This window comes from Ranitomeya imitator, chromosome 4, assembly GCF_032444005.1.
Source record: "Ranitomeya imitator isolate aRanImi1 chromosome 4, aRanImi1.pri, whole genome shotgun sequence".
Classification (NCBI taxonomy): Eukaryota; Metazoa; Chordata; class Amphibia; order Anura; family Dendrobatidae; genus Ranitomeya; species Ranitomeya imitator.
In genome coordinates, this window is record NC_091285.1 from 33,094,537 (window position 1) to 33,117,684 (window position 23,148).

The following is a 23,148-nucleotide window of genomic DNA, read 5'->3' on the forward strand; positions in this document are numbered from 1 at the left end:
TTTTATATTTTTATTTTATATTTTTTATTTTATATTTTTATTTTATATTATTTTTATTTTATATTATTTTTATTTATTATTTGTTTTTAATTACCTTGCGTGTGTTTTAGGGCCACATTCATGTACGAGCAATTCCCAGACCTAATGAACATGCTATGGACGAGAATGCTGAAGGACAATAAGAAGAACTGGCGCCGAGTTTACAAGGTAAAGTAACGCCCACCGACTGTTTCTTACATCGGCACCTATCAGAAGTGATGATTTCTATATATTTATCAAAAAAAAGGAAAAACCCTGCTACTGAAACCTTTGAACTGGGCACACACCACCGTCTATTCATTTGTATGGACGTTCCCCCAAAAATTACAATTTCTTTTAGAGACCACCTCAGTGTGCAACCGGGACCCCGTTCTCAAGATCGATGCATCAAATTAGTCCCTTCAAAGGGGCGTCAGATCCTTTTTATTACTTACACAAGACCGTCCATTGTTTTAGCACCAATTTCTGAATGAATGAGGCAGAAGATATGGAGGATCCCCTAAAGGGTACATGGCCCTACGGCTGATCATGGGGGTGGGTGCCCCAATATTAGATCAGTGGTGGCTTATAGAGCCTTCGAAGATTCAGGAAAAGAAGAAAATCTCGAGCTCCTCTCATCCTTCCTGCTGCGCTGTGAATCCATATACACCTTGTATTTTCTCTTTAATCTTCCGCGTCGGTGATTGCTCTCTAATCCCACAAGCCCGTATTGATCCCGGCGATGGCCTCAGCGCTCACTTTCTAGTTCCAGGTACACAGCCCTCGTGGCGCCGTCGATGCTTTGGATGGAAAGCTGTGAGAACATCGGAATATTTTCACTCCTCGGTATACATACATAATAACTGTGCGCGCCGGCATCTTATAGCCCCACGTTCTCCAGCAGATGATGCGGTGCTTGGGGTGACGGGGAGCAGCAGGTTGGGGATGGCAGGGTGCCCGGTGCGCGCTCCCCGGAGAGCAGTAGCCGTTAATATTTAATGCCTCCACATACGCACTAGTTATACATCAAGCCTCTGTTCTGAGGATTAGCTGCCGGCTTCGTCCAGGCTTTCTCCTTTTATTACGAACGTTCCCCGCTGCTTTTTTTTTTTTTTTTTTTTTTTTACCTTTTCCACAACTAAAGCTCCGTCTCGGTAATCAGAATCGAGAACTGACTTTGCTCGTCGCCGCCGCGCAGTCATTGAGCGTTAGTTCTGCGCCCTCCGCAAGCGCGGGGTCTTTTAGAGAAGGGATATTTGTCTTATTTAATAAGCAGTCACATCAAATTTATGGATCACAGAGGAAAAAAATAAAGGTAAGAGAACTGCGCCCCGTCTGCCACAGATCAGATGATGCTTAGGAGAGCAGGGGCAGACTCTGTGACCGCAACGTGGCTACGGAGCGGCGTACAGGTAAGGAAAAGAAGGCGGCTGGAAGGAGCAGGATTGCCGGGCTCTGGCCCAGCTAACTCATCTTCCAAATGTTTTTATAGTCCGACTTAAGTATATAATATCATATATTCAATGCTCGGTCCTCCATGGCAGCCATTTTTTTTACATCATCACCAGGGCCAAGGATGCCAGCTAATCACAGAGGACAAGGGATCTAGGCCCGTTTAGATAATGATGAGGCTTAATGGTGGACGCCAGATGCCCCATGCCAGCTATAGCAGGTGGCAGTGCCCGTCCGTGAAATCACTTGGCCTAATACAGCATCAAAATGCCTCAACTACCGGAAACCCTTGATGCAAAGGGTTTTTTTTAGGACTAATAAATTGCTGGCCCATCCTTGATTTTGACTGCCAGCACTGCCACCAATCACTTGATTGAAGGAGGCGGCTTGAGAACCACAGCGCTGTATTATCGATAGTGGCCGTACCTGGTACTGCAGCCCAGTTCAATGTGAAATTGCATATATATGTCGTGTATGTATATATCTATATACACAGACTGTTAGAATTTGTATTATGGCAAGAAAAAAGCAGCTAACAGTCTATTCAATAGGACTATCAGCTGTGTATCCACCAGACTTCTGCACAACACGACTGATGGTCCCAACCCCATTTATAAGGCAAGAAATCCCACTTATTAAACCTGACAGGGCACACCTGTGAAGTGAAAACCATTCCCAGTGACTACCTCTTGAAGCTCATCAAGAGAATGCCAAGCGTGTGCAAAGCAGTCATCAAAGCAAAAGGTGGCTACTTTGAAGAACCTAGAATATAAGACATAATTTCAGTTGTTTCACACTTTTTTGTTAAGTATATAATTCCACATGTGTTAATTCATAGTTTTGATGCCTTCAGTGTGAATGTACAATTTTCATAGTCATGAAAATACAGAAAAATCTTTAAATGAGAAGGTGTGTCCAAACTTTTCGTCTGAACTGTATATATATATATCCATTCAAAAGTTTAGGGTCACCCAGACAGTTTTGTGTTTTCCATGAAAATCTAGTCCAGACATTGACAAGGTTCGAAAAAAAGATTTTCATTTGAAATAATAATTTTCTCCTTCAATCTTTTCTCCCTTTGCAGCAATTCCAGCATTGCAGACCTTTGGCATTCTAGCAGTTAATTTGCGGAGGTAATCTGGAGAAATGTCACCCCATGCTTCCAGAAGCCCCTCCACAAGATGGTTTTTCTTGATGGGCACTTTTTGTGGACCATCAACCCAATTGAGCTGCTCCCACAGCAGCTCAATTGGGTTGAGATCTGGTGACTATGCTGGCCGCTCCATTACAGATAGTATACCAGCTGCCGGCTTCTTCCCTAAATAGTTCTTGCATAATTTGGAGGTGTGCTTTGGGTCATTGTCCTGTTGTAGGATGAAATTGGCTCCAATAAAGCGCTGTCCACAGGGTATGACATGGTGCCGCAAAATGGAGTGATAGCCTTCCTTATTCAAAATCCCTTTTACCTTGTAAAAATCCCGCACATTACCAGCACCGAAGCAACCCCAGACCATCACATTACCTCCACCATGCTTGACAGATGGCGTCAGGCACTCTTCCAGCATCTTTTCAGTTCTGCGTCTCCCAAATGTTCTTCTGTCTGATCCAAACACCTCAAACTTGGATCCGTCTGTCCATAACATTTTTTAAAATCTTCCTCTGTCCAATGTCTGTGTTCTTTTGCCCATATTAATCTTTTCCTTTTATTAGCCAGTCTCAGATATGGCTTTTTCTTTGCCACTCTGCCCTGAAGGCCGGCATCCCAGAGTCGCCTCATCACTGTAGACGTTGACACTGGCGTTTTGCGTGTACTATTTAATGAAGCTGCCAGTTGAGGACCTGTGAGGCATCGATTTCTCAAACTACAGACTCTAATGTACTTGTCGTGTTGCTCAGTTGTGCAGCGCGGCCTCCCACTTCTCCTTCTACTCTGGTTAGAGCCTGTTTGTGCTCTCCTCTGAAGGGAGTAGTACACACCATTGTAGGAAATCTTCAGTTTCTTGGCAATTTCTCGCATAGAATAGCCTTTTTTTCTAAGAACAAGAATAGAATGTCCAGTTTCACATGAAAGTTCTTTTTTCTGGCTATTTTGAAAGTTTACTGGAACCAACAAATGTAATGCTCCAGATTCTCAACTAGCTCAAAGGAAGGTCAGGTTTATAGGTTCTTTAATCAGCCAAACTGTTTTCAGCTGTGCTAACATACTTGCACAAGAGTTTTTAAGGGTTTTCTAACCATCCATTAGCCTTCTTACACAGTTAGCAAGCACAAAGTACCATAAGAACACTGGAGTGATGGTTGTTGGAAATGGGCCTCTATACACCTATGAAGATATTGCATTACAGACCAGACATTTGCAGCTAGAATAATCAATTGCCACATTAACAATGTATAGAGTGTATTTCTGAATCATTTAATGTTAGCTTCATTGGAGAAGACTGTGCTTTTCTTTAAAAAAATAAGGAAAATTCTAAGTGACCCTAAACTTTTGAACGGTAGTGTATGTGTGTGTGTGTATATATAGATATAATATCTATATATTAGCACGGATTACTTTTATTTCTGTAGTTGCCACATACGTTATAGTCTCGGCCCTCTCCATAGCTCACGCGTTTCGGTCCTGCCTATAACGGCAGGGGATCGGTTACGCAGAGAAGCTTGTAAATGACTTGCATATGGGGAAAGGAAATAAAAAATGACTTTGTCTCGGTGACATTCCTTGCGGTGACCTCTGCGTAGACGTCTCATTGCCGACCTCGCCCGTGCCGTGAGAGGACTTAAATACTTTTTTGCCATCTGTGAGTATCCAGCCATTTTTCATCCCATCTGTACGTTGATTATTAAGCACAATTGAGCACATGCTCCGACGTCGATCCCCCGCACTTGTCTCCAGTCATGTGCACTTCCATTTGGTAAAAGAGTCAATTGGAAGCACGACCCGCTCCATAATTCACATTTAATAGCTTTTGTGTCTTCGGCCCATATGGTTAACTCCCGACAAATCCCGCCGAATGTGCAATTACGCCTCTGCTTTTACTTTTTTCTTTTTTTTTCTGGACAAGTGAAATAAATTCTTATAAGTAGTAGAGTGTTTTCATTAGTGTCGCTGTCTGAGGATGATGAGCATACATGGTGATAACAGACCAGGAATAAGGAGAATTTATTCTATCCATGTCATGTAAAAGCTGGAAGAACAGCGCCACCCTTACCCATGGGTGATGTCTAGTATTGCAGATCATCATTTTTTTTTTTTTTAAAGAATGAGACTAAACTGAAATACTGGACATATTCCATACACGAGTGATTGGAAAAAAAGGCAAGTTCTTTTTTTCTAGGACTGAACAACTTTTCTAAAGTGTACACCCCCAAACGACTTGAATGGCGGAGGCGGAGGTGAGCTGTGACATCAGCTATTGTGAATGGTGGATCCTTTGCTATCATTCATAGAATCATAGAATGTTAGAGTTGGAAGGGACCTCCAGGGTCATCGTGTCCAACCCCCTGCTCAATGCAGGAGTCACTAAACCATCTTGGACAGATGTCTGTCCAGCCTCTGTTTGAGGACTTCCATTGAAGGAGAACTCATCACCTCTCCTTGCAGCCTGTTCCACTCATTGATCACCTTCACTGTCAAAAGGTTTTTTCAAATATCTAGTCTGTATCTTGTTCCTTCCAGTTTCCTTCCATTGATTCCTGTATTTCCATGTGCAAATAAGCATAAGGATGATCCCTCTACACTGTGACAGACCTTCAGATATTTGTAGACCGCTATTAAGTCTCCTCTTTTTTACAAGCTAAACATTCCCCGATCGTTTAACTGTTCCTTGTAGGACATACTTTGCAGTCCGCTCACCATCCCGGTAGCTCTTCTCTGAACTTGCTCCAGTTTTTCAATGTCTTTTTTTTTTTAAACTTCGGGCCCAGACCTGAACACAGTATTCCAGATGAGGCCTGACCAAGGAGTAGTAGAGGGGGATAATTACTTCACGTGATCTAGACTCTCTGCTTCTGATAATGGAACCCAGAATTGTTTGCCTTTTTTGCTGTGCCATCACATCATGTGTGATCTATTAGTATACCCAAGCCTTTTTCATATGTGCTGTTGCTTAGTTCTATTCCTCCCATTCTGTAGATGTAATTTTCGTTTTCTTGCCCAGATGTAGAATTTTGCATTTCTCCCTGTTAAATACGATTCTATTAGATGTTGCCCATTGTTCAAGCTTCTCTGGATACTTCTGAAATCTTTCTATGTCTTCTCTAGTGTTAGCTATCCCTCCTAGCTTTGCAAATTTGATCAGTTTATCTTCAGTTCCCTTATCTAGATCATTTATAAAGCTGTTGATCAACACTGGGGCCAAGACATAGCTTTGCGGTACCCCACATAAAACACTCTTGCAATTGGATGTGCAACCATTTATTACCACTCTTTGAGTGCGATCACTGAGCCAGTTAGGAATCCACCTAACCGTAGTGTTGTCAATCGCATACTTGGACATTTTTTCAAATGCTTTGCTGAAGTTGAGATCTCCTAGATCTACCTCATTTCCCTTATCCACCCAGTCAGTGATTCCATCTTAGAAGGAAATTAGATTAGTCTGGCATGCCTTGTTTGCTACAAACCCATGCTGGCTCTGGTTAATTACTGTATTCTTATTCAAGTACTTACATACATGTTGTTTAATAATTTGTTCCTGGTATAGAAGTAAGGGTCACTGGCTTGTATTTTCCCGACTCCATCATCTTTCTTTTTTTGAAGACAGGGACGACATTTGCCCTTCTCCAGTCTTCTGAGACTTCCCCTGTTCTCCAGACATTTTCAAAGATTGTGCTAAATCTTTCAGCACCCTAAGGTGTAATTCATCTGGACCAGGAGATGTAAATTCATTTAAATTAGCTAAGTGTTCCCTCACCATCTCTCTGTTTATGGATAGAGTGGATTCTTTTATTCCTTCGATAGCCCCATGAAGATCAATTGATGTTACAATTGCTTTCTCAAAGAATACAGATGCAATATGGGTCATTGTACAGGAGGGGGAGGTGAGCTGTGACATCAGCTATTGTGAGTGGTGGATCCTGTTATAATGTATATATTGGGGTTTTCAGTTTTCAGAGATGAGCTGCATTAGCAAATTCCTAGCCCCTCCCCCAAGTCCTTTTCAGCCGGATGCCAGGCATATAAAACTGTCCATAAACATCTCAGCTGGGAGCGCAAAAGTGGAAGCTGTTAGCACCAACCCTTGAAGCCTTTAGCTGAAGTTCTCCCATCTCCTATAGGGAGGGGGGTATTTTTTAATAGGCTCCTGAATTAAAGGGGTAATTTTATTTCTGTTGTAATATTGAGAAGCGTTGCCTAATATTCTACCCAACTTTTACTGTTCCAGTTATGATCCGTTGCTCGAGATTCTCTTTTACCTAATGAATAGCTGGTTGATGCTAATTTTTTCTATGTGGTCCCGAGTGAATGGTTCGGTTTTTGGTCACTTTGTGAATGTGTAGGTGTCGGATGCACTTCACTGCTTCATTATAACTCGGCACCTTCATTCTCAGTCACTTCCGCAAATATTAGTCTGGAGAACAGAAGGGACACCAGCAACATGGAGGTTAGCCCTGCAGTTACGGGGGTCTCTCTGCACCTCTAGGTCATGTGATGGTCAAGTGTTGCCCCATTTTTGAAGTGATGGTCCATATTATCGGTCAATTTAAATACCGTACATACTTTTAAAAAAAATAAAAAAATATATATGTATGTATGTATGTATGTATATGTGTATATATATATATATATATATATATATATATATATATATATATATATATATATATATATATATATATATATATATATATATTACACACACACACAATAAAATTACATGGAATTTAGTTTAATATATTTATCTGGGTATTTGGGTAAATATACTAAATTATATGCAGTTTAATTGTAATAAAAATTTATATAAAAATGTATAATGCACATATATACATGCGCGTGAACATACACACACACACACACACACACACATAATGTTTTTATAGAAATATTAAAATAAATTACATACATACACACTTGTCTGTGTATATAATTTATTTTAATGTTTCTATGAAAACATATATTATACGTGTAATGTTTCTATGGAAACATACCGTATATTACACGTGTGCGCATGTATATATGTGTATTACACATTTTTATAACTATTACACTAAAACTGCATATAATTTATTAGATTTATCCAACAAAAATATATATTTTAGAAAAACATATTAACATAGGCTTGATGTAATTTTATTATAAAATATACATATATATATGTATGTGTGTGTGTGTGTGTGTGTGTGTATATATATATATATATATATATATATATATATATATATATATATATATATATATATATATATATATATACAATTTTTTTTTTTATTATTCATTTTTTTTATACGTGTATGTTAAAAAAAAATTGAAAAAAGTATGCGTCTAAAACTAATTTTTGCAATTTTGGTTTCGTTACATGTTTTGTTTTTAGAGGCTCTTTTGTTTCCCTGCACACTGAACTGTGATGGGGTCATAAATCGGTTCTGAAAAAGACAGAGAAAAGAGCTACAGACTCTTTCAATCTGAATGAGCTCACTGACGGATTCTTAATTAACTCGTTCTGCAGGCAGGAATAGATAGTGTAACGCTTTTAGGGGCTATAGTAGCTGAAGGGTGTAAAATTTTTGACGCCCAAGTACAAATATTTTATTCTGAGTCCCAAATGCAGACATTTTAAGTAAAAAAAAAAATCATCCAAACTGGGTAATAAAGCGGCATTTCTATCTATCAGTACAGCACTTCTCACCCACATACATTTGTGGCCAGAAGTATTGACACCCCTGCAATTCTGTCAGATAATACTCATTTTATTCCTGAAAATGATTGCAAACACAAATTATTTGATATTATCTTCATTTAATTTGTCTTAAATGAAAAAACACAAAAAGAATTGTCCTAAAGCCAAATTGGATATAATTCCACACCAAACATAAAAAAGGGGGTGGACAAAAGTATTGGCACTGTTCGAAAAATCATGTGATGCTTCTCTAATTAGTGTAATTAACAGCACCTGTAACTTACCTGTGGCACCTAACAGGTGTTGGCAATAATTAAATCACACTTGCAGCCAGTTGACATGGATTAAAGTTGACTCAACCTCTGTCCTGTGTCCTTGTGTGTCCCACATTGAGAATAGAGAAAAGAAAGAAGACCAAAGAACTGTCTGAGGACTTGAGAAACCAAATTGTGAGGAAGCATGAGCAATCTCAAGGCTACAAGTCCATCTCCAAAGACCTGAATGTTCCTGTGTCTACCGTGCGCAGTGTCATCAAGAAGTGTAAAGCCCATGGCACTGTGGCTAACCTCCCTAGATGTGGACGGAAAAGAAAAATTGACAAGAGATTTCAACACAAGATTGTGCAGATGTTGGATAAAGAACCTCGACTAACATCCAAACAAGTTCAAGCTGCCCTGCAGTCCGAGGGTACAACAGTGTCAACCCGTACTATCCGTCGGCGTCTGAATGAAAAGGGACTGTATGGTAGGAGACCCAGGAAAACCCCACTTCTTACCCCGAGACATAAAAAAGCCAGGATGGAGTTTGCCAAAACTTACCTGAAAAAGCCTAAAACGTTTTGGAAGAATGTTCTCTGGTCAGATGAGACAAAAGTACAGCTTTTTGGGCAAAGGCATCAACATAGAGTTTACAGGAGAAAAAAAGAGGCATTCAAAGAAAAGAACACGGTCCCTACAGTTAAATATGGTGGAGGTTCCCTGATGTTTTGGGGTTGCTTTGCTGCCTCTGGCGCTGGACTGCTTGACCGTGTGCATGGCATTATGAAGTCTGAAGACTACCAACAAATTTTGCAGCATAATGTAGGGCCCAGTGTGAGAAAGCTGGGTCTCCCTCAGAGGTCATGGGTCTTCCAGCAGGACAATGACCCAAAACACACTTCAAAAAGCACTAGAAAATGGTTTGAGAGAAAGCACTGGAGACTTCTAAGGTGGCCAGCAATGAGTCCAGACCTGAATCCCATAGAACACCTGTGGAGAGATCTAAAAATGGCAGTTTGGAGAAGGCACCCTTCAAATATCAGGGACCTGGAGCAGTTTGCCAAAGAAGAATGGTCTAAAATTCCAGCAGAGCATTGTAAGAAACTCATTGATGGTTACCGGAAGCCGTTGGTCGCAGTTATTTTGGCTAAAGGTTGTGCAACCAAGTATTAGGCTGAGGGTGCCAATACTTTTGTCTTGCCCTTTTCTGGAGTTTTGTGTGAAATGATCAATGTTTTGCTTTTTGCTTCATTCTCTTTTGTGTTTTTTCATTTAAGACAAATTAAATGAAGATAATAACACCAAAGAATTTGTGTTTGCAATCATTTTCAGGAAGAAACTGACTATTATATGACAGAATTGCAGGGGTGTCAATACTTTTGGCCACAACTGTACTTCCGTACTTAAAACTATCTGTCGGGTAAAAAAAAATCCTCCTGCCTGTTCCCACCACTAGGGGGCCCAATCTGTATACTGCGTGCACACCAGTAAATGCTAATTCATTGTAGTACACCCTTTAGAACTGCAGGTGTCGCTGTTTCTAGGCTGCTTTCTATTGCAGTAGTAGTAGAGATCCGCTTGTCCCAATCTGCTTTATATCCTCATTTTCTATCATTTATATAGGACCACGGCGCATTAAAGAAGGAATTGGTGTATACAGGTGGATCGGGCTCAATGCCCTCAGTGCAAATATCGTTTCCGTCCCGTTGGGGGGGTCCCAAGCATCCAGAGCCAGATATAACCATGTATATCAGCCCGTTTCTACCCCTGGCACACACAGGGTTACAGATCACTAACGCACCCCGACGGTGGCGGCAGCTTCCGAAATGACTAATTTCCACCTTTTGTCTCTCCCCTCCCTCCAGTCCTTGCTGCTGCTGGCGTACCTCATACGGAACGGATCGGAGCGGGTCGTCACGAGCGCCAGGGAGCACATTTATGACTTGCGATCCTTAGAAAATTACCACTTTGTAGGTGAGTATTAGCAAAGAAGAGGGGGGGGGGGGGAAACCTTGGGAGGGAGCAAATTAAAGCAGTTGTCGGACTTGTCACTCACCCGAACGTCTTCACAGGCTGCGGAGGCCTAATTGGGCCCGAGCGGCTGCAGGCTGTGTGAAGAACACATTCCAAGACACCGGGCCCTAGAGTATTAATTAGCGAGGAGAAGAACTTCTTTTTTTTTTTTTTTTTTTTGCCGAGAGGAGAAACCTAATAACAACACAAGCCGCACAACACGAGCGGCCCGGGTTTATATTAAAATATGCACCAGAGGCCGGTCCCTTGTGGCGGCAGGAAGAAAAGGGAGCGCTTTAATTATACAGCGGGAAAAAAGGTCGGCCCTCCACCACACGAGCGCGCGGCTGTTTGAAGCCGGGATTATTCTTGCCCGCCGTCCCTCTGGCCTGCGCCAAGTCGTATTTACAGTGCAAAGGAAAAGCCAGGGAGGGTTTTGAATGCATTAAATAAAATAAACAAACTAATAATAAGGGGGGGGATCTAGTGGCGGAGGAGGCGGCAGACAGTGTATTATTCTACGCCGGCGGAGTGGCTGGCTCTTTCACAGCCAGGTTATCTGCAATTAGGAGACACTGACGCACGCCGTGTGTTGTCTGCCCAGTAAAACGTGTTAATTTGCCTGAAATTGGCTCTTTGTGCGTGCTCGCCTTTAATGGGGGACAGGAGCGCAGTTGTAGTAATGAGGAGGCGGCATGGGAAGTCGTGAAATATTTAATATAATATGATTTTTTTTTTATTTCCTGGCAGCGCATTTAACTCTTTAAGATTTGGTATCCACATTCAGGTGTAATATATTGCAAATCCTATGTAAAGGCGATGTCTAGGGGATGTAATATTTAATTTTGCCGTTGGGATCAGTCGTCGGTATCAAATTGATGGGGTCCGACACCCTCCCACCGATCAGTGGTGATCAGGTCCCATGGCCACCAGGAGTACAAATCAGCACAGCGCCATATATTAAGTAGTGGCCTTCACGGGTACTGCAGCTCCACCAAGACCGAGGACTGCTACAACGTGGGGTATCATGGGGGGTGCAGAGTACCAATCTGATACTGATGGCTCGATCTGTGGATAGGTAATGAGCACCATAGTCCTGGACCATCCAGAAAGTCTGATAGTTAGCGCTGCCTGTGCCGGCAGCCGCAGTAATTTAAAGGGATGTTTCCATCCAGTACTTGGATTACCAATTCTGAATGGTGACCTACTGTTCATGCAGATCCCAAATTCTGAGACTCCCTGGGATCACCTGTAATGTACAGCGCCACCCTAGGGGACTTTGCACATTGACCGGCGACACCAGGGGTCTTGTCGTTGGACTGTAAGGAAGTTGGGGGGTCCTCAGAGCTGTGGGGTCTACACCTGCAAACCCATTAACGTCCTCCTAAATAATCGCCAGAACAGATAAACTCCAAGTGGTCGTCTCTCCGCACTAGACGTCCCTAATATGCGTTTATTATTCCCATTCTAGATGAAAACGGAAAAGACCAGGGGATCAACATCCGGCAGAAGGTAAAAGAAATGGTGGAGTTTGTCCAGGACGACGACCGCCTCCGAGAGGAGAGGAAGAAAGCCAAGAAGAACAAGGACAAATACGTTGGGGTGTCCTCAGAAAGTGCCGGGGGGTTCAGATACAGTGAGTACCGGGCGTGTGCTGCACAAATGGCAATGGCAGGGGGGATCACAGTGATTATAGCTTGGCATTGTGCGGGCATACTGCAATGAAAGCGCAAAATCTTTTCCCCTTTTGGACTAATTTACATTAATGATGAGCGAATGTGCTCGAAAAAGGTATTATCTGAGCATGCTCGGGTGCTAAGAGTGTCTTCGGCGTTCTCGAAAAATATGTCCGAGTGCCTGTGGCTGTAGAACAGTCACGAGACATGCAGCCGCTGGGATTCGGACATGTTTTTCGAGCATGCTGAAGACACTGTTAGTACCCGAGCATGCTCAGATAACACCTTATCCCAGCACGTCCGCTCATCACTAATCTACATCCATCCATGTAACATTATGGTCTGTGCCTAGTTTTAGACGGTTTGGGACTTCATCACACATGACGAGCACTCTCATCAAGGACAGGCCGTAACATATACTAGTCATGCTGATCACACCCCGACACAAATGGAGGAGATGACAAGGTCTTCTCCACTGCATTCAGGAACATAGATGGGAATGATCCTCCTTTAATTGCGTGTGATTGGTGGTTGTGCCATGTGGAGGTTATACTATCCAGGGTCCATTATAGGACCCCAAGGATGTCTGACTAGGCTACATATTGTTAACCATTCCCTGTGGGCTGCGAGTCCCACCATATTAATATATTATTTAAAAAAAAGCTTATTATTCAGCAGAACCCCTCTTTATTTAAAAAATAAATAAATAATTAATCGTTTGAGATTAATGTGCTGCATTAAAAATGGATCAAATATATTTTTTTTCTGCATTTTTTTCCCCCCAATTTCCGTTAAATGCTAAACCTCTTTATGTACCAAAAAAATGACACCTGGAAGGTAAAACCGACCTGTTAGGGCTCACTCGGACACCAGTGATTTATTTTTATTTTTTATACAAAAAAAAAATAAAATGGTCCGCGTTTCATCAGAATTCGGTAAGTTTTTACCGTCAGTTTTATCGTTTTTTTTTTTTTTTTTCCGGATGATAAATTTATGGGGGTTCCTTAGTCTTCTCTTATCAAACAGTCCTTGAAAAACGGACGACACATTGGTGGCATCCATTCGCTGTCTTGTTGTATTCACGGACCCATAGACTTGCATTGGTGAGTTTGATCCAGCGCAACATTAATACCAGAAGATTTTTCGGTCCAAGGAAAAAAAAAAAATCAGACGTGAGTTTTCCCATAGACGTTCATAGGTTTGAGTGCTATCCACGAAAATCCCAGACGTACGAGAAGAACTGACGTCTGAATGAGCCATACACAAATGCGGAAAGCTGCTGTATTTCGCTATATTCACCAGGTCTCCACGTTTTCGCATATCCGCGTTTTTTTTAATGTTCGTATAGAGCAGTGTTTCCCAAACTCCAGTCCTCACGGACCCCAACAGGTCATGTTTTCAGGATTTCCTTAGTATTACACAGGTGATGGAATTATCAGGAGATCTCTCACTTGTGCAGCACTATGGAAATCCTGAAAACATAACCTGTTGGGGTCCATGAGGACTGGGAAATACTGGTATAGAGGATAAATGAGCGAAGAGAGACACCAAGTGTGTAATATAGCAGCGGCAACTGTTCCAGGGTGGTCTGTCTAATGTGAGGGATTACTATAAGATCCATAGGGAAAGGGGGGGCAAACTACCAAAAAACGTACGTCGCCACCAGACCAATCGGAAGTAAACTTCTCTATAGTCAGATTTCAGCCATTCCCAACCAGGGAGACAACCCAATAGTATGTTAGGGAAGCCAGAAAGAAGTACGTTTTTTTGGACACACAGTTTTCCTGCTCAATTGTTTTCGATCCCACCTAAAAATAAAAACAAAAAACGCAGAAATGTATCAGTCACCCCCATCTGAAACGTGTACCAGGCCTTCCTTGCAGTGTGCCCCTCGAGCTTGCGCTATTTAGCTCTGCTGTCTCTGTCCTCTCCCCGCTGTCTGTGCAGCACAGGCGCGGCTCCCTGCATCTGTTCCCCTCTCTTCTTTCTACTTCAGCAAAAATCCCTCCAAGATGTCGACTCCTTAGGCTATGTTCACATGTTGCGTTAGCATTTTTTTTGCTGTATTTTTTAATGCTAATTTTACGCTGCGTTTTACAGTACCAGCAAAGTCTGACATTTCACAAATCTCATTAACACGTCGGTTTTATTTTCCCGACTGATTTAGAAAACTGCTGCGATTTTTTTGGGGAAACTGGTCTTTCAGTGTTTTTTCTGCATATTTGCCCCGTGTTTTTTTTTTTGCACCCATAGCAAACAGTGGAGGTTGCATCAGAGACAACTAAAGCGCAGCAAAACCTGCAAAAAAAATGCAACGTGTGAACATATCCTAACACTTTACCAATGATGGCAATCCTGACCTTGTGGTTTTGGTGATTCATGATTTGCTCCATGGTCTGGGCTGAATTAATTCCCTGATTTAATCTCGTGTCTGTGCGCAGGAGGAATCATCTACTAATACTACTCTGAAATTCCCCATTAGATGGGAACGCTGGCGACGCACCCCAGAAATGGTAGGATGCCGTACCAGCAGTCTCCTAGACCGTGAATCTAAAGATGGCGCCTGTGCGCCGTGATAATGGCTCGTTTCAAAGTCACCGGGGTTCCCACATGTCGGGACCCCCAGCGATCAGGGAGTCATGGCTGTAAAATAACTTTTTTTCCTTTATTATATACCTGTCGAAACTCTGCTGCACCATCACAGAAAACTTTTCTAATGGCCTCAAAGTCTGGGAAATGACTGAGCAAAACCAGCGCTGACAAAGTGGAATCAAGTGTTACGCTTTTGCGCCTTGACCATAGCACCTGATTTATGGCCTTGTCTGCATACAACGCTGCTCTTTAATTGTCACGACCAGCATTAATAAATGTCACATATGTAATCCGCACGCTGGATCTGTATCGGAAGCGTCCGTGATGTCATATGTCAGGTTTAGATTTCCCGTTTTCTCTCACATTCACGATTTGGGAGTTGTTGGGGCTTTAACCTGTCTGTGCTGGATGTCCTACAGATGAGCGCTACGACTCCGAACCTAGATCCAAATGGGACGAAGAGTGGGACAAAAGTAAGACGGGGTTCCCATTCAGCGACAAGTTAGGGGAGATAAGCGACAAGATCGGGAGCACCATAGACGACACCATCAACAAGTTCAGAAGGAAAGACCGAGAAGAGTCTCCTGAGAGGTGCAGGTGAGTGACTTGTGGGGAAAACACACGTCCCTTCATGCCAGGAACTGGACCCATGGCAATAAAATATGGATAGGTTGGTTATTAATGGGGGAGGTGTTGTCAAGATGCGACCACCCCTTTAACCACTTCATGATGGACGCCATATATGTATGGAATCGGGTGTATGGAGTGGGTTCACTCGTAGAGCCCGCCCCATACACAGCAGGTGATGGCTGTGTAATACAGCCAGCACCTGCCCCTAATAATCGCTAGTAGAGCAATGCTCCGTCCGTCCGCAGCTGTTAATTTGTTAAATGCCGCCGTCAGTCTCTGACATCGCATTTAACACTCGCCGACGTGCCGTGACTTAATCGCGGGTCGCCAATAGGTTGTCATGACAGCCGGGGGTCTGCTGATGACCCCCATGCTTGTCATTTCAGAGCTTCTTTGAAACCCCGCCCGTGGCCGGGCTTCAGAGGAGACTGTGATTTCTGCAATATACAGCGCTGCTATGACACTGCTGTATATAGCACAAGCGATCAGACGATCACATCTCCAAGTTCCCTAAGGGGGCTAACAAGAACAGTAAAAAGTTTAAAAAAAAAAAAAAAATGTATATGAAAAGAAAAATAAAAAGACCTAAAAGTTCATATGACCCCCATTGAAAATAAACATACGGTATTAAAACAATACCGTACACAAGTGGTATCGCCGCATTTGGAGGAAGGGGAAGAAAAGAACGGAAGTAGGCTGCGGCGTTAAGGGGTTAATGAGAATCTGTATAGTCCTCTGTTATGATTCAGACCTCTCCATTATGACGCAAGAAAAGATTGTATCACGTTCTTGGACGGTACTGGTGGTCATTATGGAGGTCCAGCTGGTGTGCGTAGGAAGTTGCTGCGCTCCCTGCGAAAAATAAGCAAATGAGATTGCAATCAAACGCAAGAAAGCAGGCTCTCTGCCCCTACATCATGCTGCTCTCAGATTTCATAGCAAAGATCCTTTTCTTTTTTTTTTAAAGAGAACCTGTCGGCCGATTCACGCTGCCCAAAAAGCAGAAGTATTGTGACGTGTAAGACAAGAGACCTGAAAGATCAGAGGTTCAAGTTCCCCAGAGGGGCTACTAAAACATCTAGCAGTAAAAATAAAAGTTTTGAAAAATATAAAGTTTCACATCTCTTTTCACCACTTTAATAATAAAGAAAAAAGAAAGCATACTTGGCATTACCTGATATATAAAAGTTCGATTTATCAGAATAAGGTTAACTCGTACTGTAAACTACTGGAGGAAAAAAATAGAAATAACTTTTTCATGTTTTTTTTGTCAACGCACTTCTCTAATAAAAAGTAATTAAAACATACAGTGTGGCAAAAAAGTATTTAGTCAGTCAGCAATAGTGCAAGTTCCACCACTTAAAAAGATGAGAGGCGTCTGTAATTTACATCATAGGTAGACCTCAACTATGGGAGACAAACTGAGAAAAAAAAATCCAGAAAATCACATTGTCTGTTTTTTTAACATTGGTTTGCGCATGCCCATCTTCTGAATCCACTGGGCGCTATTTCCCTGGTGATCTGTGGGGGCGGCCATCTTCCTGAGGCCACGCGTGCGCATATGGAGTCCTCTGCTGCCCGAGCCTTCAGGAAAATGGCCGCGGGATGCCGCGCGTGTGGCCATTTTCTTGAAGGCCCGGGCAGCAGAGGACTCCATATGCGCACGCGCGGCCTCAGGAAGAAACAGCGATATCGCCACGCCCATATGACCTGTCCAGCCTGATTGACAGGCGACTTTGGTAAGTCCTATTTAACAGTATTTTTTATCTCGTACTGAAAAAACGGGGTGACAGGTTCCCTTTAATCAATAGGAAGATGGACAGTCACAAGCCATCAAACAAAGAAGAACTGCTTACATTTTTGTACCAGAAGCAGTGTGAAAGACTGGTGGAAAGCATGCCAAGATGCATGAAAGCTGGGATTAAAAATCATGGTTATTCCACAAAATATTGATTTCTGAACTCTTCCTGAGCTAAAACATTAGTATTGCTGTTCCTAAATGATTATGAACTTGGGTTTTTTTTTTTGCATTATTTGAGGTCTGCAAGCAATGCATTTTTTTGTTATTTTAACCATTATTTTCTGCAAATAAATACAAAATGTATTGCTTGGAACGTCAGAGACATGTTGTCAGTAGTTTATAGAATAAAAGAACAATTTACACTTTACTCAAAAATTTACCTATAAAGAGGAAAATCAGACAAACTGAACATTTTGCAGTGTTCTCTTAATTTCTGCCAGAGCTAGATATAGATAGATATATATACTGGCTGAAGAGCCCAGCGTTGCCTGGTCATAGTAAATATCTGTGGTTAGTTATAGCACCTCACTTTTCTTATTCTCCCATCACACCTCTGATTTTCTCCCTCACACCTCTCATTTTCCCCCTCACTCCTCTCATTCCCCCCTAACACTTGTCATTTCGACCTCACATCTGTCATTTTCCGATCACTCCACTATTTTCCCTCACACCCCTCATTTTCACCTCACACCTCTCATTTTCCCCTCAGTATATACATGTTTGTCATCTCCCATATATATAGTATACACCTGTATGTTATCTCCTGTATATAGTATGTACCTGTATGTCATCTCCCCTGTAAATAGTATATACCTGTGTCATCTCCCCTGTATATTGTATATACTTATGTGTCATCTCCTCCTGTATATAGTATATACCTGTATGTCATCTCTTCTGTATATACTATATACCTGTATGTCATCTCCCCTGTATATAGTATATACCTGCTGTGTCATCTCTATATACCTATGTCATCTCCTCTTTTATATGGTATATACCTGTATGTCATCTCCTCCTGTATATAGCTGTAAGTTATCTGCTCCTGTATATAGTATATACCTGTCATCTCCTCCTGTATATAGTATATACCTGTGTCATCTCCCCTGTATATAGTATATACCAGTGTGTCATCTCCTCCTGTGTATAGTATATACATGTGTCATCTCCTCCTGTATATAGTATATACCTGTGTCATCTCCTCCTGTATATAGTATATATCTGTGTGTCATCTCCTCCTGTATTAGACCTCGTTAACACGTTATTTGCTCAGTATTTTTACCTCAGTATTTGTAAGCTAAATTGGCAGCCTGATAAAGCCCCAGCCAACAGGAAGCCCTCCCCCTGGCAGTATATATTAGGTCACACATACACATAATAGACAGGTCATGTGACTGACAGCTGCCGTTTTTCCTATATGGTACAGTTGTTGCTCTTGTAGTTTGTCTGCTTAGTAATCAGATTTTTATTTTTGAAGGATAATACCAGACTTGTGTGTGTTTTAGGGCGAGTTTCATGTGTCAAGCTGTGTGTGTTGAGTTGCGTGTGGCGACATGCATGTAGCGACTTTTGTGAGATGACTTTTGTGAGATGACTTTTGTGTGGCGACATGCGTGTAGCAACTTTTTGTGTCGAGTTGCATGTGACAGGTTAGTGTAGCAAGTTGTGTGCAGCACGTTTTGCGCATGGCGAGTTTTGCACGTGGCGAGTTTTGTGTGAGGCAACTTTTTCATGTGTTGCAACTTTTGTGCATGTGGCAATTTTTCCGCGTGTGGCGAGTTTTCCATGAGGTGAGTATTGCACGTGTGGCGAGTTTTGCGTGAGCCTAGTTTTGCGCGTGGCGAGTTTTGAGCGGCAACTTTTGTGTATCGACTTTTATGTGGCGAGGATGGTGTGTGTGGCTATTTGTGTGTGTGTGTGTGTGTGTGTTCATATCCCTGTGTGTGGTGAGTATCCCATGTCGGGGCCCCACCTTAGCAACTGTACGGTATATACTCTTTGGTGCCATCGTTCTCACTCTTTAAGTCCCCCTTGTTCACGTCTGGCAGCTGTCAATTTGCCTCCAACACTTCCTTTCACTTTTTCCCCATTATGTAGATAAGGGCAAAATTGTTTGGTGAATTGGAACGCGCAGGGTTAATTTCGCCTCACAACATAGCCTATGACTCTCTCGGGGTCCAGACGTGTGACACTGCAAAATTTTGTGGCTGTAGCTGCGACGGTGCAGATGCCAATCCTGAACATACACACATACATACACACACAAACATTCAGCTTTATATATTAGACTAGCTGAAGAGCCCGGCATTGCCTGGGCATAGTAAATATCTGTGGTTAGTTATAGCACCTCACTTGTCTTATTTTCCCATCACGCCTCTCATTTTCCCAATCACATCTTTCATTTTCCCCCTCACATCTCTCATTTTCTCCCTCACACCTCTCATTTTCTCCCTCACTCCTCTCATTCCCCCCTAACACTTGTCATTTCAACCTCACATCTGTCATTTTCTGATCACTCCACTATTTTTCCTCACTCCTCTCATTTTGCACTCACACCTTTTCATTTTCACCTCACACCTCTCATTTTCACCTCATCACCTCAGTATATACATGTTTGTCATCTCCCTTATATATAGTATACATCTGTATGTCATCTCCTGTATATAGTATATACCTGTATGTCATCTCCCCTGTATATAGTATATACCTGCTGTGTGTCATCTCCCCTATATATAGTATATACCTGAATGTCATCTCCTTCTATATATAGTATATACCTGTATGTCATCTCCTCCTGTATATAGTATATACCTGTGTGTCATCTCCCCTGTATATAGTATATATCTGTGTCCTCTCCTCCTGTATATAGTATATACCTGCATGTCATCTTCTATATATAGCATATACCTGTATGTCATCTCCTCCTGTATATAGTATATACCTGTAGGTCATCTGCTCCTGTATATAGTATATACCTGTGTGTCATCTCCTTCTGTATATAGTATATACCTGTATGTCATCTCTTCCTGTATATATATGTACCTGTATGTCATCTCCTCCTCTATATAGTATATACCTGTGTGTCATCTCTCCTGTATATAGTATATATCTGTGTCATCTCCCCTGTATATAGTATATACCTGTGTGTCATCTTCTCCTGTATTAGACCTCGTTCACACGTTATGTGGGTCAGTATTTTTACCTCAGTATTTGTAAGCTAAATTGGCAGCCTGATAAATCCCCAGCCAACAGGAAGCCCTCCCCCCTGGCAGTATATATTAGCTCACACATACACATAATAGACAGGTCATGTGACTGACAGCTGCCGTATTTCCTATATGGTACATTTGTTGTAGTTTGTCTGCTTATTAATCAGATTTTTATTTTTGAAGGATAATACCAGACTTGTGTGTGTTTTAGGGCGAGTTTCGTTTGTCAAGTTGTGTGTGTTGAGTTGCGTGTGGCGACATGCATGTAGCAACTTTTTGTGTGTCGAGTTGCATGTGACAGGTTAGTGTAGCAAGTTGTGTGCAGCAAGTTTTGCGCATGGCGAGTTTTGCGCGTGGTGAGTTTTATGTGTGGTGCCTTTTGAGTATGTGCAAGTTTTGTGTGAGGCAACTTTTGCATGTGTTGCAACTTTTGTGCATGTGGCAATTTTTCCGCGTGTGCAAGTTTTGCGTGTGGCGAGTTTTCCATGAGGTGAGTTTTGCACTTGTGGCGAGTTTTGCAAGAGCCTAGTTTTTGCATGTGGCGAGTTCTGCGCGTGGCGAGTTTTGAGTGGCGACTTTTGTGTTTCGACTTTTATGTGGCGAGGTTGGTGTATTTGTGGTGAAATGTGTGCTGAGGGTAATGTGTTCAAGCACGTGGTAGTGTGTGGCGCATTTTGTGTGTGTTCATATCCCCGTGTGTGGTGAGTATCCCATGTCGGGGCCCCACCTTAGCAACTGTACGGTATATACTCTTTGGCGCCATCGCTCTCATTCTTTAAAGGGAACCTGTCACCCCGTTTTTTGAGATTGAGATATAAATACTGTTAAATAGGGCCTGCGCTGTGTGTTACTATAGTGTATGTAGTGTACCCCGATTCCCCACCTATGCTGAGAAATAACTTACCAAAGTCGCCGTTTTCGCCTGTCAATCAGGCTGGTCAGGTCGGGAGGGCGTGTTCACAGCGCTGGTTCTTCCTCAGCTTTACGTTGGTGGCGTAGTGGTGTCTGCATGTTGAGGTGACTAATCCACTGTGGGCACGTGAACAAGCAGCGCGCGATCTGCGCTGTCATCCCTTTCGTCGGTGGGGGCGGCCATCTTCCTGGGGCCGCGCGTGCGCAGATCGAGTGCTCTGCTGCACGGGGCTTCAGGAAAATGGCCGCGAGATGCTGCGCGTGCGCATTAGAGATCGCGGCGGCCATTTTCCCAAAGCCGAGATGCAAACACGCCCTCCCGACCTGACCAGCCTGATTGACAGGCGAAAACGGCGACTTTGGTAAGTTATTTCTCAGCATAGGTGGGGAATCGGGGTACACTACATACACTATAGTAACACACAGCGCAGGCCCTATTTAACAGTATTTATATCTCAATTTCAAAAAAACGGGGTGACAGGTTCCCTTTAAGTCCCCCTTGTTCACATCTGGCAGCTGTCAATTTGCCTCCAACACTTTTCCTTTCATTTTTTCCCATTATATAGATAGGGGCAAAATTGTTTGGTGAATTGGAACGCGCGGGGTTAAAATTTCACCTCACAACATAGCCTATGACGGTCTCAGGGTCCAGACGTGTGACTGTGCAAAATTTTGCGGCTGTAGCTGCGACGGTGCAGATGCCAATCCCGGACACTCACACACACACACACACACACACACACACACACACACACACACACACACACACACACACACACACACACACACACACACATTCAGATTTATATATTAGATAATATGTGTATATATATTTATAATATGTGTGTTTTTGTGTTTGATATCCCCATAATCGTACGAACCTGGAGAATCAGGTTTCCCACATAATTTTTTTTTTTTTTCCCCATGATTGACACCTAAGCTGCTCATATAGCTGAATGATTTGTCTCCCCTCTAGCGACAGCGAAGAAGAACGGAAAAATAACCGGGTAAAACAAACAGGAGAGTTCAAAGATGAGGAGGAGACTGTCACCACCAAGCACATCCACATCACTCAGGCCACAGAGACCACCACCACCCGCTCCAAACGTACGGGCAACCCATCTAAAATCGACCTTGGCGCAGCGGCACACTACACCGGAGATAAAGAAAGTCCCGACCTCTCCTCATCTACCAGCCATCCTGCTGCAAATACGGTCAGTCTATTGCTCTCTGATGTTTTCCAGGCGATCGGTCAGCCGCTCTTATGATTTTTACAGGGGCTTCTTTATTGTATGCTAGTAACAATATGGCATCAAGTGATTAATATTATTTGATAGTAAAAGGCAGAAAAACAACTGCAAAAACTGGACATTCAGCCAATTCTGACCTGTTAGCAAGATATGAGGGTCACCGAGTCCATGTTCTTTTGACTGCGGTGCAGGAGCTGAGCCAGCACAATGTAGCTGTAATGGCCGGGATCGTCACCATGTGGCGGCCGCCACGTCGGCCGGCATCTGCGCCCGCCACGTCGGCCGGCATCTGCGCCCGCTACGTCGGCCGGCATCTGCGCCCGCCACGTCGGCCGGCATCTGTGCCCGCCACGTCGGCCGGCATCTGTGCCCGCCACGTCGGCCGGCATCTGTGCCCACCACGTCGGCCGGCATCTGCCCCCACCACGTCGGCCGGCATCTGCGCCCACGTCTACTCAGCTGCTCATATGCATAAAATACCAGTCAGAGGTAGGGCCTAGCAGGTTAC

The 23,148-nt window shown here is 42.9% G+C and overlaps 1 protein-coding gene across 1 annotated transcript in view; it reads left to right on the top strand.

Annotated features, from left to right (window-relative positions):
- The window catches only part of CLINT1 (clathrin interactor 1), a 69,671-nt gene that overhangs the window by 37,656 nt on the left and 8,867 nt on the right, over positions 1-23,148 (top strand). The window contains exons 3-7 of the mRNA XM_069763498.1: positions 111-207; positions 10,426-10,534; positions 12,045-12,209; positions 15,261-15,438; positions 22,367-22,604. Coding sequence (XP_069619599.1) covers positions 111-207; positions 10,426-10,534; positions 12,045-12,209; positions 15,261-15,438; positions 22,367-22,604 — 787 coding nt within the window. The remainder of the gene's footprint in view (positions 1-110; positions 208-10,425; positions 10,535-12,044; positions 12,210-15,260; positions 15,439-22,366; positions 22,605-23,148) is intronic.